At 34.7% G+C, this 23,505-nt stretch overlaps 1 protein-coding gene across 1 annotated transcript; it reads left to right on the top strand.

Annotated features, from left to right (window-relative positions):
* The first annotated feature begins 8,127 nt into the window (after nucleotides 1-8,127).
* On the top strand, nucleotides 8,128-17,557 carry LOC120415397 (elongation of very long chain fatty acids protein AAEL008004-like). Its single transcript, XM_039576924.2, has 4 exons — nucleotides 8,128-8,450; nucleotides 8,607-8,800; nucleotides 16,531-16,774; nucleotides 16,834-17,557. Exons 1-4 carry the CDS (start codon nucleotides 8,390-8,392, stop codon nucleotides 17,139-17,141), a joined length of 807 nt encoding a protein of 268 aa, XP_039432858.1. The 5' UTR covers nucleotides 8,128-8,389; the 3' UTR covers nucleotides 17,142-17,557.
* Nucleotides 17,558-23,505: the final 5,948 nt, after the last annotated feature.

The following is a 23,505-nucleotide window of genomic DNA, read 5'->3' as shown; positions in this document are numbered from 1 at the left end:
GGTTTTTCCATACAAATTTCCATACAAATTTGAATCGCTTTGCGGAAAGCCGGGTCAAATCCAATCGCTCCCAAATTTTGGGGGGTTGTTTGGGGGCCCAAATGGGACCGGAAAATGCCTGTTCTGTAAAATCGATCTTGTCGAGCCACCCTAATATACATGTAAATCGGCAAAAATGTCAGAGGTTGGTTTGAGCACACACTTAAACTTTTTTCAAAATCTGTTTTCAGGACATTAAAATATACATTTTCATCTGTTAACAAAACAAATTTGAAGACATTTTGTTGTATTATTGCCGAGATATAGCTGTTTGAAGTTAGCAGTTTCAAAAATCGGGTGCCACGATATCTCAACACTGCGTTGACCAATTTGGCTCAAAATTTTGGTGAAGACTCGTTAAACCAGTCCCGTGTGCATGACGAAGGCCGATTTTCAAAAAGTTTATTTAAAAAAAAGATAAAAATATTTTTCTGTTTTTCATATAAAAAATCGCCAGTTTTTGATTTTTGTAATTTTTGAAAATCCAAAATTTCAAAATCGGGCTTCGTCATGCACACGGGACATATCTTGGGAGTCTTCACCCAAAATTTCAGCCGATTTGGTCCGTTCTATCTCGAGATATCGTGGCACCCGTAAATCAACTTGGAGTTCAGAGAAAAACGCTCAGAAAGTTAGACAGTTGGCTTTGCGCATGGCAAAATTCTGAACTTAAATCGTCTCTAACTCAGTTAAATCATGAAATATCTTCATGAAATTTTCAGGAGTGATTGAAAATCATCTTTTAAGTGGATTTAATAAATTTTCTGTTATATGAAATTTTGTGATTTTCTACATGTATGTAACCCCTTAAGTAACTTTTTTGAAAATAGTCGCAGTTATTCTTTTTTTCAAATTAGTGTCCATGGTATTGAAAAAAAAAATGTTTTTGAAAAGCTGAGAAAATGTTCTATATTTTTGTTTTTGAACTTTGTGGATACGACGCTTAGTTGCTGCAAACATTTAAAAACAGGAAAATTTATGTTTTCTAAGTCTTACCCATACAACCCACCATTTTCTAATGTCGATATCTCAGCAACTATTGGTCCGATTTACAATGTTAAAATATGTAACATTTGTGAAATTTTCCGATCTTTTCAAAAACAATATTTTCAAAAAATTTAAATCAAGTTTTTTATTCTTTGCATAGCAATATCTCAGCAACTAAGGGTCGTCGTTGTTTTCAAAAAAGCACAATATAGAGAATTTTCTCAGCTTTTCGAAAATATTTAAAAAAATTAATAACAGCAACTATTTAAAAAAAATACCTAAGATGGTTATAACTGGAAAACGGTGCACTTTATCAAAATTTCACTTAAGTTCTTTTTGATTGCAAATTCGATTTTATTTCGAAAAATGAAGTTGAAAAATTTTTGCGAGCAATATTTCGATTTTTAGAAAAAATCAGTATTGATTCAAAAATTCATAATTCGGTCAAAGATTTTTTTCTCGTTCTGAAAATTTCTGAAAAGTTGGCACTAAAACCTAAAACATACACAGCAAATTCTGATGTTCTTTTTCAGTTAATATTTACTGAAAACTGCACTACTGAAATTTTCAGTTAATATTTCGCTGAACCTCAGTTAAAATTTGTATGGAGCTGTCAAAGTTTCCTGAAATTTCAGCAAGTCTTCATTTACTGAAAATTTCAGTAAATTTAACTGAATTCACTAATGAGAAATTGATGTGCATAAAAAAATAATAAAAATAAAAATAGTATTTTTTTTGCAAATCAAGCTTTACTCTGGGTGCTGAATAGTGGTTCGCAAAACGGCCTCAATTTTGAACTGTCAAAGTGGAAACCATACCTACAGCTTTGCCGAAGTCACCAAATCGATCAAAAAAATCCTTCAAAAGATACAGTTTTTTGTTGTTGCTGAAATTGGTCGTCATCGATCATGGCCGTTCATCCCGCGACAGACACGGACGATGAAACAAAATGAAACGCAAAAAGTAACTTTTTCAAAACTTTTTTTCGTAAAATCGCGATAACTCTTAATGTTTATAAGCAAACCCATTATGTCTATACATCACAATTTTTGTAATTGTCTGCTCTACAACTTTGTAGAACATTGTTACACTCTAAAAAATAACCCTGCAGTGTTAGAAAAAACACGAAATTTTAAAATGAGAAATTTTGCTCTAAATGAAAAAAAATCCGTTCTGAGTCAATGTAGATTCGAAAAGTACATTAAATTTCCCATAAAATGACATGTTCCAAAAAAATTTTACAGTCGAGTAACGGAAAATGGGAGAATTTTTAAAACTTTTTTAGTGTTTTTTTTTCGATGAAAAATACGTTTTTTCGGAATTCTGAGTACGCCATCAAATCGGGCGTCTAATTTTACATAAAAGTCCCTTTGACACCAAATTTCTATCTCATCACCGTTTCAGGCTGCAAATTATTGAAAAACACCTCTTTTTTCGCATGTTCAAAAATGGAAGGGGTCGTACCGCCCCTCCGTCACGAGATATCAAAAAACGGACCTCGGATTCGTGATCAGGGACAAAAGTTACCCCTTAGGACAAAGTTTCACGCAAATCGAAGAGGGGTCGGGGCAACTGCTGTGTGAGTTGGCGGAGAATTACCCATATGGACAAACTAATGATATAAAATGACTTCTTTGGGCATACCGAAGGCACCGAAAAGGTTTACACCGGATTAACAAATACAAAAATTAAAAAAAGACGGATTTCGTAAAAAAAATTCATTAGTCAAACTTAAAGTGGATTTACTTCGAAAATTTCTGTTGAGAACTTTGTGATTTTAAATCCGATTTTTTATCTTTAAAAAAGGCAAGATTTTCGACTGATTATTTTTTTACACAACATGTGATATTAAACAAATGGCACAGTTTAAAATACGTTTTGCCCTTGTTGGGTCATATCTCGAAAGCTATTTTTTTTTTGATTTTCTAAATCATGATATATATAAATTTAAATGCGCATATCGATATTTTATTATAGATCGTGAAAAAATAGTAATTTTATTTAAAATGTGCCTATTTTCCTGAGAGTGAGTTGTAACGCTATAACCACGGCAAATAGTGTCAAGGGCATTCGTGGAAATACAATGTCTCATCCCAGAGGGTCCCGGAGTACCAAACCTTCTTAGCGTGGTGCTCCCAACGAATACAACCAAAAAATCTCGGAGTGTATGGTGGTGTGTCCCCACGCTTCTTCCTCCCCTGTTGATTCAGAATTGTGTTGTTGTTCGAACACTCAGTGCTCAAACTCAACCCAATTACGAGTCATCTCTGCGATACGGCTTTACGCAGTAGGCCTGGCCGCTTTAACGCTTGTGATGTTTCAATGCATTTCGATGCAATGGCGCACTACAAATGTTAATAAATGACAAGAAGAGTGCTAGGCGTCATCTAACCTAAGGCACTCTCCAGGATCCCTTCGAAAGATTGGCTGCGCTAGGGTCTGTTTAGATTAGATTAGATTAAAATGTGCCTATTTTTCCTGAATTGGAATTAACTATTCCTGCAACTTTGCCGACACCAAATTCACCAAAAATTCCATTTTCAAGATACAGATTTGAAAATATTACCATTCCATTTTTGTTTGAACTGCTGTCAATTTTGTTTGGAAACGTGTATAGACGAACCAATAACGCAAAATAGCTTATTTGGTCATAGGGAAGGACGAAATTTTGGAGAATGGCAATCCTGATAAAAAATCTGAGAGGGACAAAATATTATAAGCGAAGCAAAATTTTAGTCTTCGAAAGAATAATCATGGTAATGACCTTGAAGAAAATTTGTGTTATTTTAAATTTCTCAGAGATAGAAATTTTTCAAAACAGGTGTTTTTTACTTGCAGCACCAAATGATTTTGATGTGAAAGAAAAAATACCCACCAATTTTTCAGACATCAGAATTTATCTGAACATCTGTTTTTTCGGGGATTCCTTCTGAGATAAGGAAATTAGCATCGACTCGACAAAATATGTAATAATCACTTGGACAGTTTCAAACTGTGTTCTTAGTGTTAGAGGCAGAATGACGATCAGAAAAAAACAGAATATTACACGTGTCCTGTTAATTAGTAAAATCAAACAAACCGATAAAATTTCAGATTTCAGAATAGCACCTTCCCATGGTGATTGACCGTAACGTTGTTTGACGCACGACAAAACGGATGCATTACGTCACGTGGTCGTTGCCTCTTCGTCTAATTGCTGTTAGTAAGTTCGTTCAAACGTCCAAGTCTTAGCTGCCCGCGGCAAGTTGATTCTTCGCGCTTGGAACAACTTCTGCCGCTGCTTTGATTAGCGAAACCGTGCCAAAATATGTCACCGGTCAGCAGCAGCAACGAGCAGCAGCCAAATTTCCTAATGTTATTCATTAGTTTATCGCGATGTGGGACTGATCACCACAACGTCACACCTTAACCTTGCGGTTCTGGTCGTGGTGGTTGTGGGTGAGTTTGGTACAATTATCTTAAAAAACCGTAAACAAAACTAAGTTTATGGTCACCAGGTCAATCTGGTCTCATAATCAGTGGACAGGATCTGATGGCGGTAGCCTGTTTATATCAATTTCCGGTGAATTTGTGTCTATAAAAATGTAGTTATACATTTTTGCGCTTTTTTCTCATCATGAAATATTTGCGACGAAATTTAATGCCGCTTATACCGCTAGTGTGGCACAATATTGAGGTACAAAACGAATACTGAACACTTATTATTTTTAAATTGGGCGAATAAATTATCTCTTGAAATTCATGATTCATTTTGACCAAAGTTTTTATCCGAAGGAATTAATTTTAAAAAAAATCATGCAACGTTTTTTCTTTCAATAATTATCACAAAATATATTTTTTTATGAGCATTTTTGTGTATTTTTAATTCTTGAGAAATTGACAGAGTTATGAACGTTCCAAAAAAAGGGGATCAAGTCTCCCCACTCTCCTCTACGGATACAATTGATGCTGCCGAGAAATGATTTGTTTAAAAAAAATAATAGAATTCTGACTCAATTTTGTCTTGACGTCAGTTTTAAATGATAAATTAAATTTTTCATCGAAAAGAACTTCACAAAAATTTGTTTCGGTGCCTCGTTTTCGAGAAAAAGCCAGTAAACATTTGATTTCAGCTTTAAAAAAATCTTTCGATTTTAAAAACAAGTATCCGAATTTTAAATGCCAATGCCAACACTTCAATGGTTCAATTTGTATAATTTTCTGATCTATTTTAAAAAGATATTTTAAAAAAATTGAATCTTGACTCACATTTCTGAAAGGTGTGATTTTGAATATTATGATATCTCTTAATCTCTCAGAAAAAAAAACAAAACCAAAACAATATTAAATCGTAATAAGAGTACAAAACAAAAATAAAGAAAATATAAAACACGAGTAGTGAAATTTGTAAAAGCTGTCAAAGGCAAACCTATGGGAAAATGGACGAGCCTTCTGGTAAAAATATTTTCTAGACTTAAAAATCAAGTCTATCATATTGAAATGGCCAAAAACCACAAAAAAAAACTATTTTTTCAACATTTTTATTTTTAAAACCGCTGTATCTTCACAAGGATTGTACATAGGAGACTTTTATGTAAAATTGTCTGAGGAATCGATTACCACTATCGGTTTTTGAAAATTTTGACGTTTAGACCACTTAAAAAAACAGTTTTAGCAAATGATTTTTGTACTTTTTCTGAGAGACATAACATCCTGCATTTTTCATGAGTCTTTTTGTAACATGTTAGGCTTTTTTCCTTAAAAAAAATCGAAAGAATTTTTTTTTTTTAAATCTCATAGAAGTGGCGTGTGTTTTTCTTTCAGTGTTTTTTTTTTTTTTTTTTTTTTTTTTTTCAAATAGCCTATCCAATTTTCTACAACTTTTTGATACGATGCAATGGCTTCAAGTTACAGTGATTTTTAAATTACAAAATATAAATAACTTACGCCCTTCTCAAATGTCATTTTTCAGTACAATTGGCTCCATATACACAAAAATGGCTTAAATAGGCCTAGGATAACATGTCTAAAAAGTTTCATTGAAATCGGAGAGGGTCGGGTACAAAAGTACAGAAAAATCCCTGATTCGAGCTGGAATTGTTCATTTTCAAAATGTCAGGCAGAACAAAGATGAATCATTGTCTGTTGCCATTTTTGCCAACTTTGAATTGTTTTTTGATAAATATTTTAACAAAAAAAAATCGAAAGAATAGTATGTTTATTTGAATGAAGATGTAAATTCAACGTTTTTGAGGTCAAAAAATCAATTCAACAATCGGAATTTTGTATTAATTCATTCAAGATTTTCGTCTGCAAGATTTTCCCAGATCGTTACTAAGCCAGATTTTTATCAATTTTATCCTGATAACCTTGGCTTCCCCTTCGAGATTAAAAAAATAATCGATAGTAATGAAATGTTTGAAATATCTATTTTAAAACAGATCAAAATTGTATTAAAAAATAATTGATTTTTGGAAATTGAACGATTATCCAAAGCATCAGCTTATTTAATCAAATAATTTTTATTCGTTCTCACTTGGTTGAAAATTCTTTAGTACTGTACTGCCGTTTTACGGCGATATGATGTATACGCCATTTTGGACATTTTCAATTTTATTGTACAGTCTGATTAAGAAACTTAAAAGCTACCTCCTGACGAAAGAATTTTTCAAAAAACTGCTCTGGGGCCCATTTTATTAAGCAAACAAACAATGATGTATACGCCAATTTTACTCATCATGATGTACGTATACATTAAGAATTCATAGAAGTCAAATTCAATACTATTTGAATGTTGATTTGAGGTTGTGGGACCAAATCAAGAATGGGCAATATTTTATAACATAATTTTTTTATTACATTATTTCGATTTTAGGGGACGACCATTAGGCGTCATCCATAAAGTACGTCACGTTCTGTGGAAAAAGGGGGGTTTTGAGCAAGCGTGACATTGCGTGTTAAAAGCATAGATAAATCGTGACAAAGGAGGGTTGAATAAATTTCGGCTGATTTTAATGTTACGTACTTAATGGATGACACCATATCCACGTCCATGTAGACACTTTTTTGAAAATTCTAGACCCATCCACATCCCTTGCGGACATTTGTTCATGCAAAAAATGTGTTTATGGAGCGTAGACAATCGCTAAGGGAACATTCTTTTATTACGTAACGCAAAAGATCGGAGCGTAACACGACCTCCGACCCCCCCCCCTCCCCACCAACTGCGTTACGTAATAAAAGAACACTCCCAAATACCCTCCCCCCCTTAAAGTATCCACGTGGACAATGCATTAAGGGATCCGCTCAGCTGTCGAAATACCTGGCACAAAAAATATAGTCTGCTTTGATCGAGCAATGTATACATACATCATTGAGAAGGAAAAGTAGTGATTTTTACTTGCTATTTTTTCGGCCAAATGATGTTTGTGGTTTAAAATTGTAGAGAATAGGAAAAAACAAGAAATTTTGTAGGGGCCATATTTTTATTGTACTTTTTAACAGTTTCTACAGAGCAGACCTTAAATTAGTCATTTTAAATTGAAAAAATGAACAAAAACAGAAAATCGTGTCTACAGCAAAATCACCTCAATGGCGTATACATCATATCGCCGTAAAACGGCAGTGTATCTGTGACCAAAGACGAAGTTTGTCATTGTTAGGTCGTCCATAAAAACCTGCATGCGATTTTGGACGATGTTCAAACATTTTTTAATTGCATTTTCAGATTTGTTTGTAGATGACGAACAGCCATATAACAAGACTTTACAGCCATAAAACAAGAATGTCAAAGTGCATTTGAAAAAAAAATCTTTTTTAGAACATTGACAGATAAATTTTAAATAAAATACACAATGTCGGGTATTGCAATTGACCTAAAAAGTTAAACGGCAAAAAATATGCAAAAAAAAACTTCAAAAATTGTAGAGAAAAAGATGTGAAATCAGCTAAAATTGATAAAAAATTTGACTCCCTACTTAGTTTTTAAAGTTATCCAAGACTTGAAAACTTAAACAAACAAACAAATAAATATCAACCCCACTTTTTCCGACCACACTAATCGCGCCAACTCGGACATTTTCACCCGTTTTTCGTCCAGCTAATCACCCATCTTAGTCTTAGTATAGCCGCCGAGCTGGAGGTTTTATAGTCCAACTGACCCAACAACAACAACAGCGGCGGCGACCTTCTTGATATAAGACTAGTAACTAGCGGCGGGCTCGCCTTAGTACCGGGCCGGTAGTTCAACCGTTCGTACACGCGAGCCGCAACCAAGTTCAGTTCTTTCTACTTTAAGGGTACAGTGAACTACGGGGGACCGATTGTAATAGCAAGGATCTTGTTTTTTTGTGGGGGGAAAACCGTCAAGATCAAGTGCAGCAGCATGGCGCAAGTGTTGCAGAAGCTGTACCAAGGATTTAACTTTTTGCTGGTGGAGCGTCATGGTACGGAAGTACAATTTATGTTTCCTTTGTGAAAAACAAGCAAATAAAAGTGAATGGATGCTGGTTGGTCCGAGAAGAACCTCAGTGAAGGACTGCGCTAAAAATAAGTGAATAAATCAAGGTTTTTGATAAGTGTCATTGTTGTTGTTGTTCCAGATGCTCGCAGTCGCGACCTTCCACTGATCGATTCAACCTGGCAAGTTCCGGCCATCATTGGGTTGTACCTGATAGCGGTGCTCAAAGTAGGACCCCGCTTCATGGAGAACCGGAAGCCGTACGATCTGAAGAATGTGATCCGCCTGTACAACATCGCCCAGGTCGTGCTGAACAGTGCCTTCTTCCTTGCGGAGGTGAGATCCTTTAACGTTTAAGAGCTAAAAAATGGTTCCAACTTCGTAAAAAGAAAAAGTCTTTCTGGAAAAAATCAGAAAAAATTACTCATAGACAAGTGACAAGTGGATGAAAAAGTGCCAAATAAGTAGAAAGATACTAAACGAGTGACAAATCAATTTGATCAAATGTAGTAAACAAGACACCAGTTTGAAAGTGATCGAGCCCCCCGAGGGTCTTTTGCTGATTGTGTCTCAAATTTGGATTTGACCTACTTGAACTTTTTGTAACCTAATCCGAGCGAACTCGTGCGACTGAGTGTGACGAATTGAATCATGTGCATGTTTTGGAGTTTTATTTGTTGTTGATTAAGTGAGTGAAAATCCTGAAAGTTGTCCACAAAAAGAAAATAACCAGGGTTATGCAAAATCATTGACTACGGACTGTATCGAGAATTAGTGTGCCACAAAAAATGCTTCGCAAAAACAAAAGATGGTTCTTTGAGTTTTAATAGCTTTTTACCAATACATTTTCAAAACATGATCATGCAGAAATGCAAATTTAGCCGGAAAAATCATCCAAAAATAAAAAAATGCTGTTTGTTGCATTTAAAAGTTTTACAACATTGTTAATAGAGCAGTTCTCTACGGAATCGGTCTTTTTTCTTTAATTTTAATTTTTGTATTTTTTAATCCGGCTGAAACTTTTTTGGTGCCTTTGGTATGCCCAAAGAAGCCATTTTGCATCATTAGTTTGTCCATATAATTTTCCATATAAATTTGGCAGCTGTCCATACAAAAATGATATGTGAAAATTCAAAAATCTGTATCTTTTGAAGGAATTTTTTGATCGATTTGGTGTCTTCGGCAAAGTTGTAGGTATGGATATGGACTACACTGAAAAAAAAATGATACACGGTAAAAAAAAATTGGTGATTTTTAATTTAACTTTTTGTCACTTAAACTTAATTTGCAAAAAAACACTATTTTTATTTTTTTTATTTTTTGATATGTTTTAGAGGACATAAAATGCCAACTTTTCAGAAATTTCCAGAATGGGCAAAAAATCTTTGACCGAGTTATGATTTTTTGAATCAATACAGATTTTTTCAAAAAATCGAAATATTGGTCGCCAAAATTTTTCAACTTCATTTTTCGATGTAAAATCGAATTTGTAATCAAAAAGTATTTCAGTGAATTTTTGATAAACTGCACCGTTTTCAAGTAATAACCATTTTTAGGTAACTTTTTTGAAAATAGTCGCAGTTTTTCATTTTTTTAAATTAGTGCCCATGTTTGCCCACCTTTGAAAAAAATATTTTTGAAAAGCTGAGAAAATTCTCTATATTTTGCTTTATTGAACTTTGTTGATACGACCCTTAGTTGCTGAGATATTGCCATGCAAACGTTAAAAAACAGAAAAATTCATGTTTTCTAAGTCTCACCCAAACAACCCACCATTTTCTAATGTCGATAATATAGTTTATCAAAAATGCACTAAATTACTTTTTGATTGCAAATTCGATTTTACACCGAAAAATGAAGTTGAAAAATTTTGGCGACCAATATTTCGATTTTTTGAAAAAAATCTGTATTGATTCAAAAAATCTTAACTCGGTCAAAGATTTTTTGCCCATTCTGGAAATTTTTGAAAAGTTGGCATTTTATGTCCTCTAAAACATATCAAAAAATAAAAAAAATTAAAAATAGTGTTTTTTTGCAAATCAAGTTTTAGTGACAAAAAGTTAAATTAAAAATCACCAAATTTTTTTTACCGTGTATCATTTTTTTTCAGTGTAGTCCATATCCATACTTACAACTTTGCCGAAGACACCAAATCGATGAAAAAATTCCTTCAAAAGATACAGATTTTTGAATTTTCACATATCATTTTTGTATGGACAGCTGCCAAATTTGTATGGAAAATTATATGGACAAACTAATGATGCAAAATGGCTTCTTTGGGCATACCGAAGGCACCAAAAAAGTTTCAGCCGGATTAAAAAATACAAAAAAAAATCCAATGACCGAAATCTCAGAGAATTGCTCAATAGTTTGTGATCATGACGTATTTTAGTTATACAAAAAAATATCTTTATTTAGATATGTCATAGTAAAGCGGTAAAATATCTTACATTTGTCTAAAATATAAGTATCCATTAACACTAAATCTGCAAAATATTTCCTTGAGCAGGAATCTTTTCCAGCTAAATTTGTTACTCAGACCACTGCACTACACAGCAAATAAAGTAGTAATCCAGCTGCGTGTAAAAGGCCTGGGTGTAAAATAAATTTTGCATTATTTCATGAAATTCTGTGTAATATTACACCCTGAAATATGTAGCCCATCAGTATGGGAAACCTACTTGACCGAAATTTCAAGCTCACATATACGTTTATCCTTTCTTTCCTTGATGGCCGAGCGGGCTAAGGCGCTAGTCCTAACTGTTGGTTCTGGGTTTGATTCCCGTCGGTTGCAACTTTTTTTGTGTTTACAAAAATTTTACATGCAGTGTGTAATATTAAGTGTCTTTTTTGACGAAGGTGATGTGCATGCTTTTGCATGCGATTTTACCATTGGATTTTTTGCTGTGTATGACAACTATTCCTTTGGACTTAAAATCAGTTTTTTTTAGTTGTTACTGATGTTCTCTTTCAAAAAAAAACATGTAATTTTAACATTTTTTATTGGTGCAAAAATTGAAATTTAAATCAAGCAAGAAAACTTTTTTCTATTTGTTAATGATATAAATGCACTCTGTCCAGAAATGACCTTGAAAATAATTTACAGCGTGTTGGGATTACTTTATTGAATACGATTTAGTTATAAAAATAACGTAAATGGATACAAACTGGACTGGCTCGTCGTTTCATGGAAAATTTAAAAAATGATCAAATCAAACCAGATCCATGGTTTGATGATGCCTTTTGGGCCTCAAAACAACCCCCAAAAATTTGGGAGCGATTGGTTGCGTCCACACTTTGCGCATTGCATTTCAATTTTGTTTGGTTAAGTATGATTAGAGGGTGACGAGCGGGAATTCCCGGGAAAAATTTCCCGGGAAATCGACCATTTTTGGACCTCTCGATTCCCGGGAAATTTTAAGCTTATAAATATTGAAGCAAAATTTTATAAACTAATCAAGAATTATTTGAAAAATTCCAAATTGTTTGGAACATTGGATGTCTAATATTCGATGTTCAAATTCAAATAAACCAATGCTTCTCTAATCTTTCTATTCATATATTTTTTTATTTTTTAAATTTTAACTTTTAAAAAATTCCAATAACTATAATCGAGAGAAGCCAAAAAATGTGGACCCCAAAATTTACCTTCAAACATACTCTGCAGTTACACCCTAGAAATGAAATTTAATGTTTTCTTTTTTATAAATCCAGAGTGTTTATACTGCCCATGTTCGCATAAATGTCCCATATGCAAAAACAGCAAGCTGAGAAAAACGCATTTGAAGTTTGTCCCACACATAAGGCTACGTGTTAAGTTTCCACGAAAAAACTGAATTTCCTCCTGATTTCTAGAACAAAGTACTGCATGTTATAGGCTCTTTTGAAAGAGCACACGATTTTGAACCAAACTGCATCAATAACTCAAAAGTGATGAAAATGCATATGGGACATTTATGCGATCATGGGCAGTATAGGGCGTTGTGAAAAAAACTCCAGAAATATTATTTATATTTTATTATTTCTAAGAGGTAAAAGCTTTTTCAAGATAAGTTCAAATTCCATATCTTCTCTCGAGCATAGCAATCCTCATTTTTTTAATTCTAAGTACCGTAAAACGGGGTGACTTTGATAGCCGGGGTGACTTTGATAGGTTTGCGATTTTTCCGCAAAATGAAGAGTACAATTAAAAAACGTAAGGAATGGTTCAGAAACATACTGACCGTGGTAGAGAAGTGTTCAAAGTACCTCAAGAAGAAGTTCTCATAAAATTTTGAAGAGTTTAAAAAGTTAGTTAACTATAGTTAAGAAAATGTTAATGAAAGTCATTATTTTAAACTTCTCAAAGTGTCATGATTTTCTCAGTGAACATAATTTTGAATCGGAAAACGGAATGCATTTTCGGATTCTTTGGACAATTTTCCACTAGGAGAAGGTTAAATATGTTTGTAAATAATAAATAATATGCATTTTTGAAACACAGTTAAAAAAAATCTTCAAATTTATAGGCATTTTCAGTTGAAAAAATTTCATGTAAAATGTGAAAACTTGTGATTCGTGCTTCGAATTCAGTATAAAATGCAATATAAATCGATAATTTTGTAAACAAAACTAGTTTTAACAAATTTCAGCAAAATTCCGACTTTTTAACAATTTTACCTAAAATTTATATGTATTTTGTTAAAAACCTTATAAACTTAGTTAACTTAACATAAACATTGATTTCTTTTCTTACAAACTATATCAGCGACTTTAGTGATGGTACATTTAACGTACAAATAAAGTTGGAACATCTTAAATATGATTTTAACAAGAAAAACTATGACTATCAAAGTCACCCCGGAATTCAAAATAAGAATTTTTAACGTAACTATTTTTCTAAACACTCTTGAAAAAACTTTTTTTCCAAAATAGTGCATGGACTTTGTGTGGCCTACCCCAGTACATGTTTTAAAAATAATAATCTTGAGAAAAACCTTACCTGTTGGAAAATATTCCAAAAACAAATTGAAATCCTATCAAAGTCACCCCGGTTTACGGTACCTAAGTGAATTTTCAAGGTAATTTCTTTTTTTGATGTCAAAGCGATGTCATTTTATGTTTCACGTCAACCTCAATATTAAACTCTGGAGCGGTAATCTTTGTAAAGTTAAGGTTCGCCAATTGTGAATACTCCGGTTTTCCTGATAACTGTAAATATATCTTCAATTAAAATTTACAGTTGACCTTAAAAAGGATGAAAAAAAAATTAAATTGTTGTTTTGAGTCGTTATTTATCATATTGCAAAAATCTCGATACTGGGAAATTATATATTAGCTATGTTTTTACTTCACAAAAATTGAATAATAAGAAGTTCATGGAACAAGTTTGTGAAACATTTGAAAAGTCACTCATTGCGAATTATGATTCGTAAACATTTTAAAACAATTATAGTAAACTATATAGTTCCTCAAAATTATGAGGATACTTAATTTAACGAATAAATAACGAATTTAATACTTTTCTTTTTAAATTTTGCCACTATTGGCATAGTAAAAAAACTCCCGGGTCCCGGGAATTCCCGGGAAATGGCCAAATTCAACTCTCGATTCCCGGGAAATTGAAAATCTCGAGAATCGTCACCCTCTAAGTATGATAAAACCCTCTTTTTACATTTTAATTTTTATCATTTTTATTTTTATTTGGTAGCTACTGTAAACTGGGGTGACTTTGATAGGTTTTTGAAATGCCCATCAAATTAATATCTCAACATTTTAGAAAATTTTGAGTATGTAAGCATTAAAGGATAACTTATTATCGAACATATATGCAAAAATGTGACTGTTCCATTGGATGTATCAAAATTACTGCACAGATCAAATTTCTATCAATGTCAGTTTCAAAAAACCACGATATCTCAACACTGCTTTGACCAAATCGGCTCAAAATTTTGGTGAAGACTCTTTAAACGGGTTCAGTATGCAGGACAAAGGTCGACTCTCAGATTTTTTTTTCTTTAAGATAAAAATCAATTTAAATTTTTCAATTTTTATTAAAAACAAAACTTTTAAATCGGGCTTTGGCATGCATACGGGATTTGTCTTTAGAGTATTCACCCCAAATTTCAGCCATTTTGGTGCATCCAATCTCGAGATATCGTGGCACCCATAAATCAACTCGTTGTTTCGAGAAACACGCTCAGAAAGTTTGACAGTTCGCTTTGCGCATTGCAAAATTTCTAGCTTAAATCGTCTTTTACATATCAATTATATCATGAAATATCTTCAAGGAACTTTAAGTGTGATTAGAATTCATTTTTAAGGTGGTTTTTATAAACATTCTGTATTTTGAAATTTTGTGATTTTCTACAAGTTTGTAACCTCTTAAAAAGTTTCAATTGTTCAAGATTTAAATAAAAATGTTTTCTCAAATTGCTTCAACATGATTTTCGATCAGGTAAAGCAAAAAACTAGCTTTGGGACAATCAGTTAAAAATTGGAAGGTAAATCATTGATTTCTTTATTACTGAGGGGCTTCAAAATTAATGTGCATAATTTTTTATGCTTTCTAAAATTTTAGAATTTTCTGGGAAAGTTATTAAAAATGCAAAATTTTTGACTAGCAGTTCAAGGACATCACTAATAGACCAAACAGCTTTTCATGCAATTGGTATGTGAATATTAGAAAATCTGTATCACGAGAACTTGTTTGCTGATCAATCTGATGTCGACTCCTGTACACTCTAATGTTAGGTATAACTATAAAAATACCAGTTTTTTGCTTAACTTTTTTTATGAAAATTACTCTTATTTCAGATATGCAAAAATGCCATCTTTTTGACATTAAAACAAGATGGTTTGAAATGAATTTGGCAGTGTTGCCAATTTTTAGAAAAAAGTGCCTTTGGAAACTTAAAAAAAAAAAACCTAAGTTCATTGTGTTCAAAATTTATCCCTTTATCAGTATGTTTTAGGGTCCATCCCTTCGAATTCATAGGGACGATTTACACGCTGCCAAATAAATTATGACCATCTTGTAAAAAAGCTCGAAAAATTGCATGTTTAGTGATCTATGGCTTATCTTAAAATTGTTTTTCTACATTGATTATGTTGTGCTATTCAATTTGCTGTGTAAAAAGTGAAACAGAAAATAATTTTTTTGAAGAGTGTAACTTTACTTTCCTCAGTTCTTCTCAACAACACCACTTTAGTAAGGTAACAAGTTCCCATGATACAGATTTACACACTGCAGCTGGGGCGAAACAGAAAGCTGTTTTAGCAATGGTTTTGTACAATATTTTGCTCATCAAAATGATTTCATCATCGGTTTGCAAATTTGAAGCTTTTTAATTCTCAAAAACAGTCTTAACTATTCAAAATATAGTCCTGATTCACTTCAGTGGACGAAACAATTTTTTTGCGGAAAGTTGCAATTCTAATTAAAAAAGCGTTTATTTTTTATATCATTTACTCATGAACGGACTTGTTGTACTTACTCAAACATTCCTTCTTGGTCAATCTGCCACCAAATTTGACTCACAACAAAATTGTTATGTCACGATACGTTTTTGTCACTCCTGTTTTTTCAACTGCCAGCACAGTGCAGTGACTTGCATGAACTTTTTTTCCTTTTTTTCCCTCAGGCGGTGCTAGATGTGGTGTGCAAAGGGTACTATAATCTATTGTGTTTCATATATACGACCTTTTCTTTAAAAAAAACTCTGGAAATGGTTTGTTTTCAACTAAGAGCTGCTTAATTTACACTTTAATTTAGTTTAAGTTGTTAAAACTTCCAGACAAAAATTTGTCTGAAAAAATCAGCGATTGATTTTGAATACATAACATATAGGAATATATTTTTAAGCAATTCTGTTATGAAACTGCTAATAATCTCTGTCATTCATTTGATTGCTGCTTAACTTTTCAGCACTTGTATCGAAAAGTAATGCATTTCGATTAACTTTTGGAGTCTCATCTTGATGCAAATTTTTATGCTGTATGTGAAAAGAAAACTAAGGAAGATTATTTCTACTGCCTTTAGCATTACATTTTAATAACATTACATTTTTTCATAACCCATCACCCAGATCTACTGCCTCTGGATCCGTCCCAACTTCAACTACGTGTGCCAACCGGTTGACTTTTCCGCCACGAACCGAGGCTACGAGGAGCTGGCCCTGTCCTACGCGTACTTCCTGCTCAAGATTCTGGATCTGGCCGACACGCTGTTTTTCGTGCTGCGCAAGAAGCAGAGCCACGTGTCCTTCCTGCACGTGTACCACCACGCCATCATGGTCGCGATGACCTATTTGGGAGTGCTGTTTGTGCCTGGTTTGTACCGAATCTTCTTCCAGAGGGATTGTCGTAGTTAATTAATCTCCTTTTTTTAGGAGGCCACATCTACCTGCTCGGACTGTGGAACACGCTGGTGCATGCCGTCATGTACTTTTACTACTATCTGGCCTCGTACGGTTCCCAGTGGGCGGCTCGGTTCAAGGTTTACCTAACCCGGATGCAGCTGGTGCAGTTTGTCCACCTGGGAATCCACTTTGGCCGGCCGGCACTGCAAGCGATCGACTGCGGCTTCCCCATGATTTGGCACTGGATTGGCTTCGGGCAGGCCCTGCTCATCCTGGGAATGTTTGTGGACTTTTACATCAAATCGTACGGGGGAGGCAAGCACAAAAAGTCGGCGTAAAAAGGAGCCCCAGTTAGAGTAAATTAAGTTAAGCGCCAGTCAACAGAAAACGTTACGCAAAGATACGATTAGTCAATTGTCGTCCCAGCTTAGAGTTTCCTTTTCAATTGGTGAATTTTTTGTACATTTTAGATTTAGCTAATTGAAGGATGGAACGAAAAATTACTTTTTCTGTAGAAGAGGTAGGTATTTTATAAAGAAGCAAATACTTTTTCTCGCATTGCATACTAAATGGAATCAAATGATCAATTCTGTGAATTGTCATCAAAGTATTCATCACAAAAGTAAGTGCGTTCTTATCAGCTATAGCATAACAAATGAATGAGTGAATGAATGAAACAATCGGTTAATGTGGTGAAAGATGTAGACTCTAGTTTAATTTGTGTACTTGCTCCGGTAAATATATGTAAGACGAACCAAAATTATGCTATTTTCATTCATCAGCCCCAAGTAACATTTTTTTACAGGAGTTCTATTAGAGCTCTTCAAGATAGCTACAGCATAGCAGTTTGGACCGCGGTAGGATAAAATGCTCTTCAAAACTTCTTCAAGAGTTTGGAAGAATACCTACCGCGGTCCAAACTGCTATGCTGTAGCTATCTTGAAGAGCTCTTGTAGAACTCCTGGAAAAAAATGTGACTTAGGAGCACCCATCCACCCCGGGATTCAAACTGACCACTACACCCAACTGGCAGTCGCATGATTGTGATGCATGGCGGCATGAAAGTATATCAGAATCTGCATGAAATCTGTCCTCATGCATTTTTTGCGATATAGGGGTATGACATTTTTGCCCGTTACCGACAATTATCGACATTACCGACGGCTTTTTGGTTGTATTTTACAAAAAAAAAACACTTAGCAGAACGAGGATTGAACCACCAACTTCTTGGTTATTGATCCGACACGCTACCACCGCGCCATGGACGCTTGATGAAAAGTGAGTGAAAGAGCACCAACATATGCTTCTCTTTGGAGTGTTGCTCGGGGACGGGCCAGCATTATATGTGTTGGTGAGAACTGCAGATCGCTGAAATTTTTACACGCGGGCAAAAAAGATCTACGGGCTTGCTGCAAAAAATGTTATAAAATATGACATTTTCTGCAGCAAATCCAATGTTGCAGATTTTGAGATATATTTTTCCTTTGGGTGTAGGGTGGTCCAAAACCGAGCTTCCTCGGAGCCACCCCCTGACATCAAAGATTGACCCATCACTAGGCTAAATTCCAAATTTGAGCTCATTCTGACCACGGGAACCCGTCCCGTGATTTTCAACATAACCTCAAATTTCCTGGTCTGATCGCCACGAAAGAGCCATGCAGAGGGTTGCCGATTGTCCACGATCCATACAAAAAAGTTTTTTTTATAGAAAATTGTCCACGAGGGGGGGAGGGGGGTGAAAGATTCCCAAAAAAGTGTCCACGTGGTTCATGGATGGTCCCTAAAGGATTTTTGGTTGCTGAAAACAAATAGTCAAAGATGCTGTTTATGAACAGGTCAAAATCATGTAAAAAAATTGGAAAATTGGCGACATACCCTTTGGGACCATTCATAAACCACGTGGACACTTTTTTTTGGAAATCTCAAACTTTTTACGCGAGGCAGGGAGCAGCTGTGGCTGAATAGTTACGGGTTCGAACCCCCGTCCTTTGGATTGTTAAGCAAAAATGCTAATCACTAGGCCATGGTGACTTGGTGAGCCTAGACTGGAATAAGGAATACTGCTACAACCAACCCGCAATGCCTTGCGAGGTGTACCCTAGGGTTCTACCTCTCCTACTAACATTGAGTCCAAAACCTCCCTACAAACATCTATACTACTAAGGTGACGTAGGGGTCCTTGCGAACTTTAGATAGGTGTTTACTAACGATCCTTCCCATTCCTGAGGATAGCTTGGACCCGGCCAGGACCCCCTTATGCCCTGGGTAGTATAACACAATCATCAAAAGATGAAGACATGGGGTTGGATTATTGTTCCGGATGAGGGTCTAATACAACCACACCAAACAGTGGGATAAGCGTTGTGGAGCCTTCCGGTGGTGGGGCGTCCTCCAAATGCTAATGCTAATGCTAATCTCAAACTTCTTACGCGAGGCGTGATGTTTTTCTAATTTGTTAATTCAGTAACAACATTTCAAAAGGGTGAAAACTACATTCCTGCCGTTTCGGGAAAATCAACATTCAAAATTTTGCAATTTCGATCAATTCCTATTTCCTCAAAAAAAGCATGAAAACCATCATTTTGTCAAAACGTAAAAGAAAATAGCAACAATTTCATCATAGAGAGCAATTTGAAATTAATTAAGGTGTTTTTGCTATTAAAAATTGAGAAAAAGAAATAACGCCTTTTTGAAGAGCGTGCCTACATTTTCGCCCCACCGTATTCGCCACCCACCCAACCAAAACAACGGTATCGCCCGTCAGGTTACGCCAAAAAGCAGAAGTAAACAACCGATTCGCCCTTTTGTATTTTTTTTAATTTTTCGGGTTTTTAAGGAAAAAAGTGGTTAAACAACTATTTTATCATTGTGAAACGTTACAGTCAGTGATAATACAGTGATATTTGCTACCTCAGTGATAAAAAATGGGTGAAGGCTTTCTTCAGAAGGAGTCCGATTCAGGCCAAGAATCGTTGAGCAAGGATCACGGCTATGTTACACAGTAAGTAGCAAGTTGGTTTGACGATGTGGTCTATATTGAAGTGACGTTCCTTGGGGTGTCCCCGCCGGAAGTGGGAGACATGGCAGCTGACGACTAGGCCACCCCGCGACACCATCCTGCCTTCTCAATCTTTGCATAGCTTCAATGGTTACGGAGGCGATGATTTTGTACGGCATTCCTCCTAAACCTCCCTACACTAACTTTTTGTCCTGCAACTGCTCGACCCAGAATCCCCGGATGTCCCAAGAACCGGTAAATTATGGACCTTCATGTCTAGATTGTGAAACCAGACCAGATCCGATACTACAATAATTGAAATTAAAAAGTTATGTATTTAGGATCATACAAATCTGTGTTTGTTGTGGAATTGTGGTCAGAGACATCAGAAACATACATTTTGATCCATTTTGAGGATTGTCAGGTTAAAATTCACTAAATTATAACGAAAATTTAGTGTTTCTAAATATACGTCGGAACTTGCAGAAAACACTACATTCGCCCCTCGTGATTAGGTAAAAACACAAGGGCGGAAACTCAATTTGGATTGTTTTGATTGATGTTGTTGATTAGCCCTTTTGTTTTTTTGCTTGTAAAACTATGTATTTTCGGAAATTTGAGATGTTGTTACTGAATTCCTCGGGAGCGCTTCCACACCGAATACATAACAGAATGATCAAAGTAGATTCACTTTTGGATGGCCCAAAATACATAATCTACCCTACCTAACAGGCCCGTATCCAGGATTCTTCAATGGGGGGTGTTTCCCCCCATAAGGCGTTAGGGGTGTGTGCGTGTGTTATAGGAAGGGCGTATACAGTCAACAAATGCGTACCAAACAAAAACGTGAATTTTGCTTTATATACTGTAGCAGTAATGCTAAAAAAATATCTAAACATCAATAAGTTGATGAAAGTGATAGAAAATATTGAAATAATGTTATTGAATCCTTGATAGTTTAGATTTGTTTTGTTTTCAATTATTTTTTTTTCTCTTCAGTTATTTGTTTTGCCCCTAAATTTTTGGAGAAAATTTTACAGGACGGCATTTTTTATCTTTACACAGCTTAAGCCAGATTGGTAACGAACTCGAGCATCTCAAGCCAAATCAATTCAAAATGGAAATCAACTCGTTTTATCTATGCGTTTCGCCGTTTTTTTTTTATTCTTCAAACATATCATGAGCTTATAGTTTGTGTTTTAAGGAACAAGTTTGCCGAAGACATCAGCGAAATTTGCTTTGGCACAAACAATAATCCCTTAGTTTGATTTTAGTTTGAAAAAAAAATTAAGGCGATGTAGACGTATCTCTTCGATGTTTTCAGCAAAGTTGTTCTTTAAACCCAAACTATAAGCTCATAAAGTTTTTGGAAAATATAAATCAACAAAAAGTTTTCGTACCAAACTTACCAGATTTCTAGCTTTCTTTGATAGAACACAAACATCAAAGCTGACGGATCTTTTTTTTCTTGTCAAATGTAACATACCAACCAACAACTTTTATTTTCAATCCTCGGTCATATCACACAATAACATTTTTAAACATTTTCGAATCAATCACATTTCAGAGATCAGTTTGTAGATAAAAAAGATAATATCGTCAAAAAAAACATTGATTTGTTCGTACAAGTTTCCATAGAAGTTTGACAGCTGCCCATTAGGGTGCCCAGAAAAAATGACCCCCTGCTCCACAAGCGGAAAACGGTTTTCTGGGTTATTTTAAGCAACTGTGTAAATTTTGAGCGAAATTGGATGAGATTAACCCATTGATACCCGAGCATAAAGTTGGTGAAAAAAATGTTTTTCATACAAAAATTACTTTTTTAAATCGCTAATAACTTTTCAGGATCGATTTTTAGAGCTTTGGTATGTTCTACAAAGTTGTAGAGCATTAAATTTTCAATGAGAATCTCACTTTTGGGAATATTTGGATAGAAGTAGCGCACCGTGCAGACCAAACCGTATGAAACGTGGGTTTTCCAAACATTTTTTAATTTTTTTCCCATACAAACTTCACCTCCGAGTATCAATGGGTAAATGATGACCGATTTTGCTCATATTTGGCCCAGAGTCCTAAAATAGGTTAAGGAACAATATTCAGCTTGTGGAGCGAGGTTTTGAGAAAAAGTCCCATATTCTGGGCACCCTACTGCCCATACAATTGCTTACGAGGCCATTTCACGCCACTCAAAATTTAGCGGAGCTGTTTATCCTATCGAAACATGCAAAATCCCTTCTTTTTGGCACCGCCCCAAAGTTTTACGATTTTTATCTATTTTTTTAAATTAGTTTTCAAATGGCCATGTCATGGATACAAAAAAGCAAAAATCGACTGCTTTTTTTTTAAAACGCTGAATTATATGGCGTCATCAAATTGTTTATTCGAATCGAACTTTACTTGTTAGGGCAAGATGAAATCTCTTGAGAATTTCAAATTTATAAGCTTAAAGTAGCAGAATTTACCTACATCCATCCCTGCATCATTTATTCTAATTGCTCAAAATGCTGCCATGTTTGATATTAATCAAAATGATGACGCTGAATTGAATCAGCGACAAGTTTCTTTTAAAAATTGCAGTCGAATATTCGTTGTCGAATTATTCATTTTTTTCCAAAATATTTGACAATGTTTTTTTAACTGGCGAAAATCGTAAAACTTTGGGGCAGTGCCAAAAAATAGAAGATTTTTTCATGTTTCGATATGATAAACAGTTTCGCCAAATTTCAGCAGGATCAGAAAATGTAGATTTCGAATTTGTACTTTTTTGTTTCCAGTTGGGGAGAAATGACCCCATATAAAAAAAACTTTGGCGTACATAGTCAAAGTTGGATTTGGATCTGGCTGATAACGATCTAAGTATTTTACTAACAAAATCAAGGAGGGCCTGTTCGTCAAAGGCTTTATAATAAAAATAGCTGGCGATTTTAGTGCGATTTCGATTTTTCGAGATTATAATGAGGCCTTATTAAGCTTAACTTCAGTTTTTTCCAAGGCGTCAACGATCAAAGTTTTTATTTTTTAAATAATTCTTATGAAGGCGTTTAGAGAGTTTAGTTTTTTTCAAGGGGTCAGCGATCAAAGCTTTTTGCCTTTCTTACAAAAGAAAGGTTTAAGGTTTGCTTTTGGAAAAACGCTTTTCTCAGATATCTTAAAAAAATCGTGCACGGCGAGGGATCGTCCCAGAAAAAAAATCCTATGTCTAGTTTAAAGGTTTAGATGCGTTCTTTCGATTGAATTTTGGCTCGAAACCCGGAACTCAAAGTCTGATTTTTTAGAGCTCTTTTTCTGAAATACTTGAGCGATGTCTGTATCCGCTCTTAAAAATTTGTGTCTTCCATCATTGGAAAACCGCTCGTAAAACCCACAATTTTTATATTTCAGATTTGTAGCCGTGGGGTCGGAGACGAACATTTTATTTTTCGATTCACAATTTTCGACCAGTAAATGTGGTCAAAGCCATTTTAGAGGTATTTTTGGACTATTTTACAGATAACACTATCAAATTAAAAGAATTCAGTTTCAAATAAAAATCCATTCGAAAACATGCGCCATAAACTGCTTGGGCCTAAAATTTGGCTTGCGCGTTTTACGCTGCGCGTGAAGGTGTTCTTTCTGGCTTCTCATAATAGATCATAGTTAATCATAGACTAACATTAAAGACTGAGTACCCTTTAATTTTTTTTCTAATAATGTCAGTCAAATAA

Source organism: Culex pipiens, chromosome 2 (genome assembly GCF_016801865.2).
Source record: "Culex pipiens pallens isolate TS chromosome 2, TS_CPP_V2, whole genome shotgun sequence".
NCBI lineage: Eukaryota > Metazoa > Arthropoda > Insecta > Diptera > Culicidae > Culex > Culex pipiens.
Note: the sequence above shows the minus strand (reverse complement) of the source record. Positions and strands in the feature narration are given on the sequence as shown.

What these genes read in the sequence shown, in the direction of transcription:
- LOC120415397 (XM_039576924.2), top strand. Translation starts at nt 8,390, where the DNA reads ATGGCGCAAGTGTTGCAGAAGCTGTACCAAGGATTTAACTTTTTGCTG. An exon ending in GTGCCTTCTTCCTTGCGGAG is followed by an intron (nt 8,801 to 16,530) that starts GTGAGATCCTTT and finishes CCCATCACCCAG; the next exon opens with ATCTACTGCCTCTGGATCCG. An exon ending in GGGAGTGCTGTTTGTGCCTG is followed by an intron (nt 16,775 to 16,833) that starts GTTTGTACCGAA and finishes TCCTTTTTTTAG; the next exon opens with GAGGCCACATCTACCTGCTC.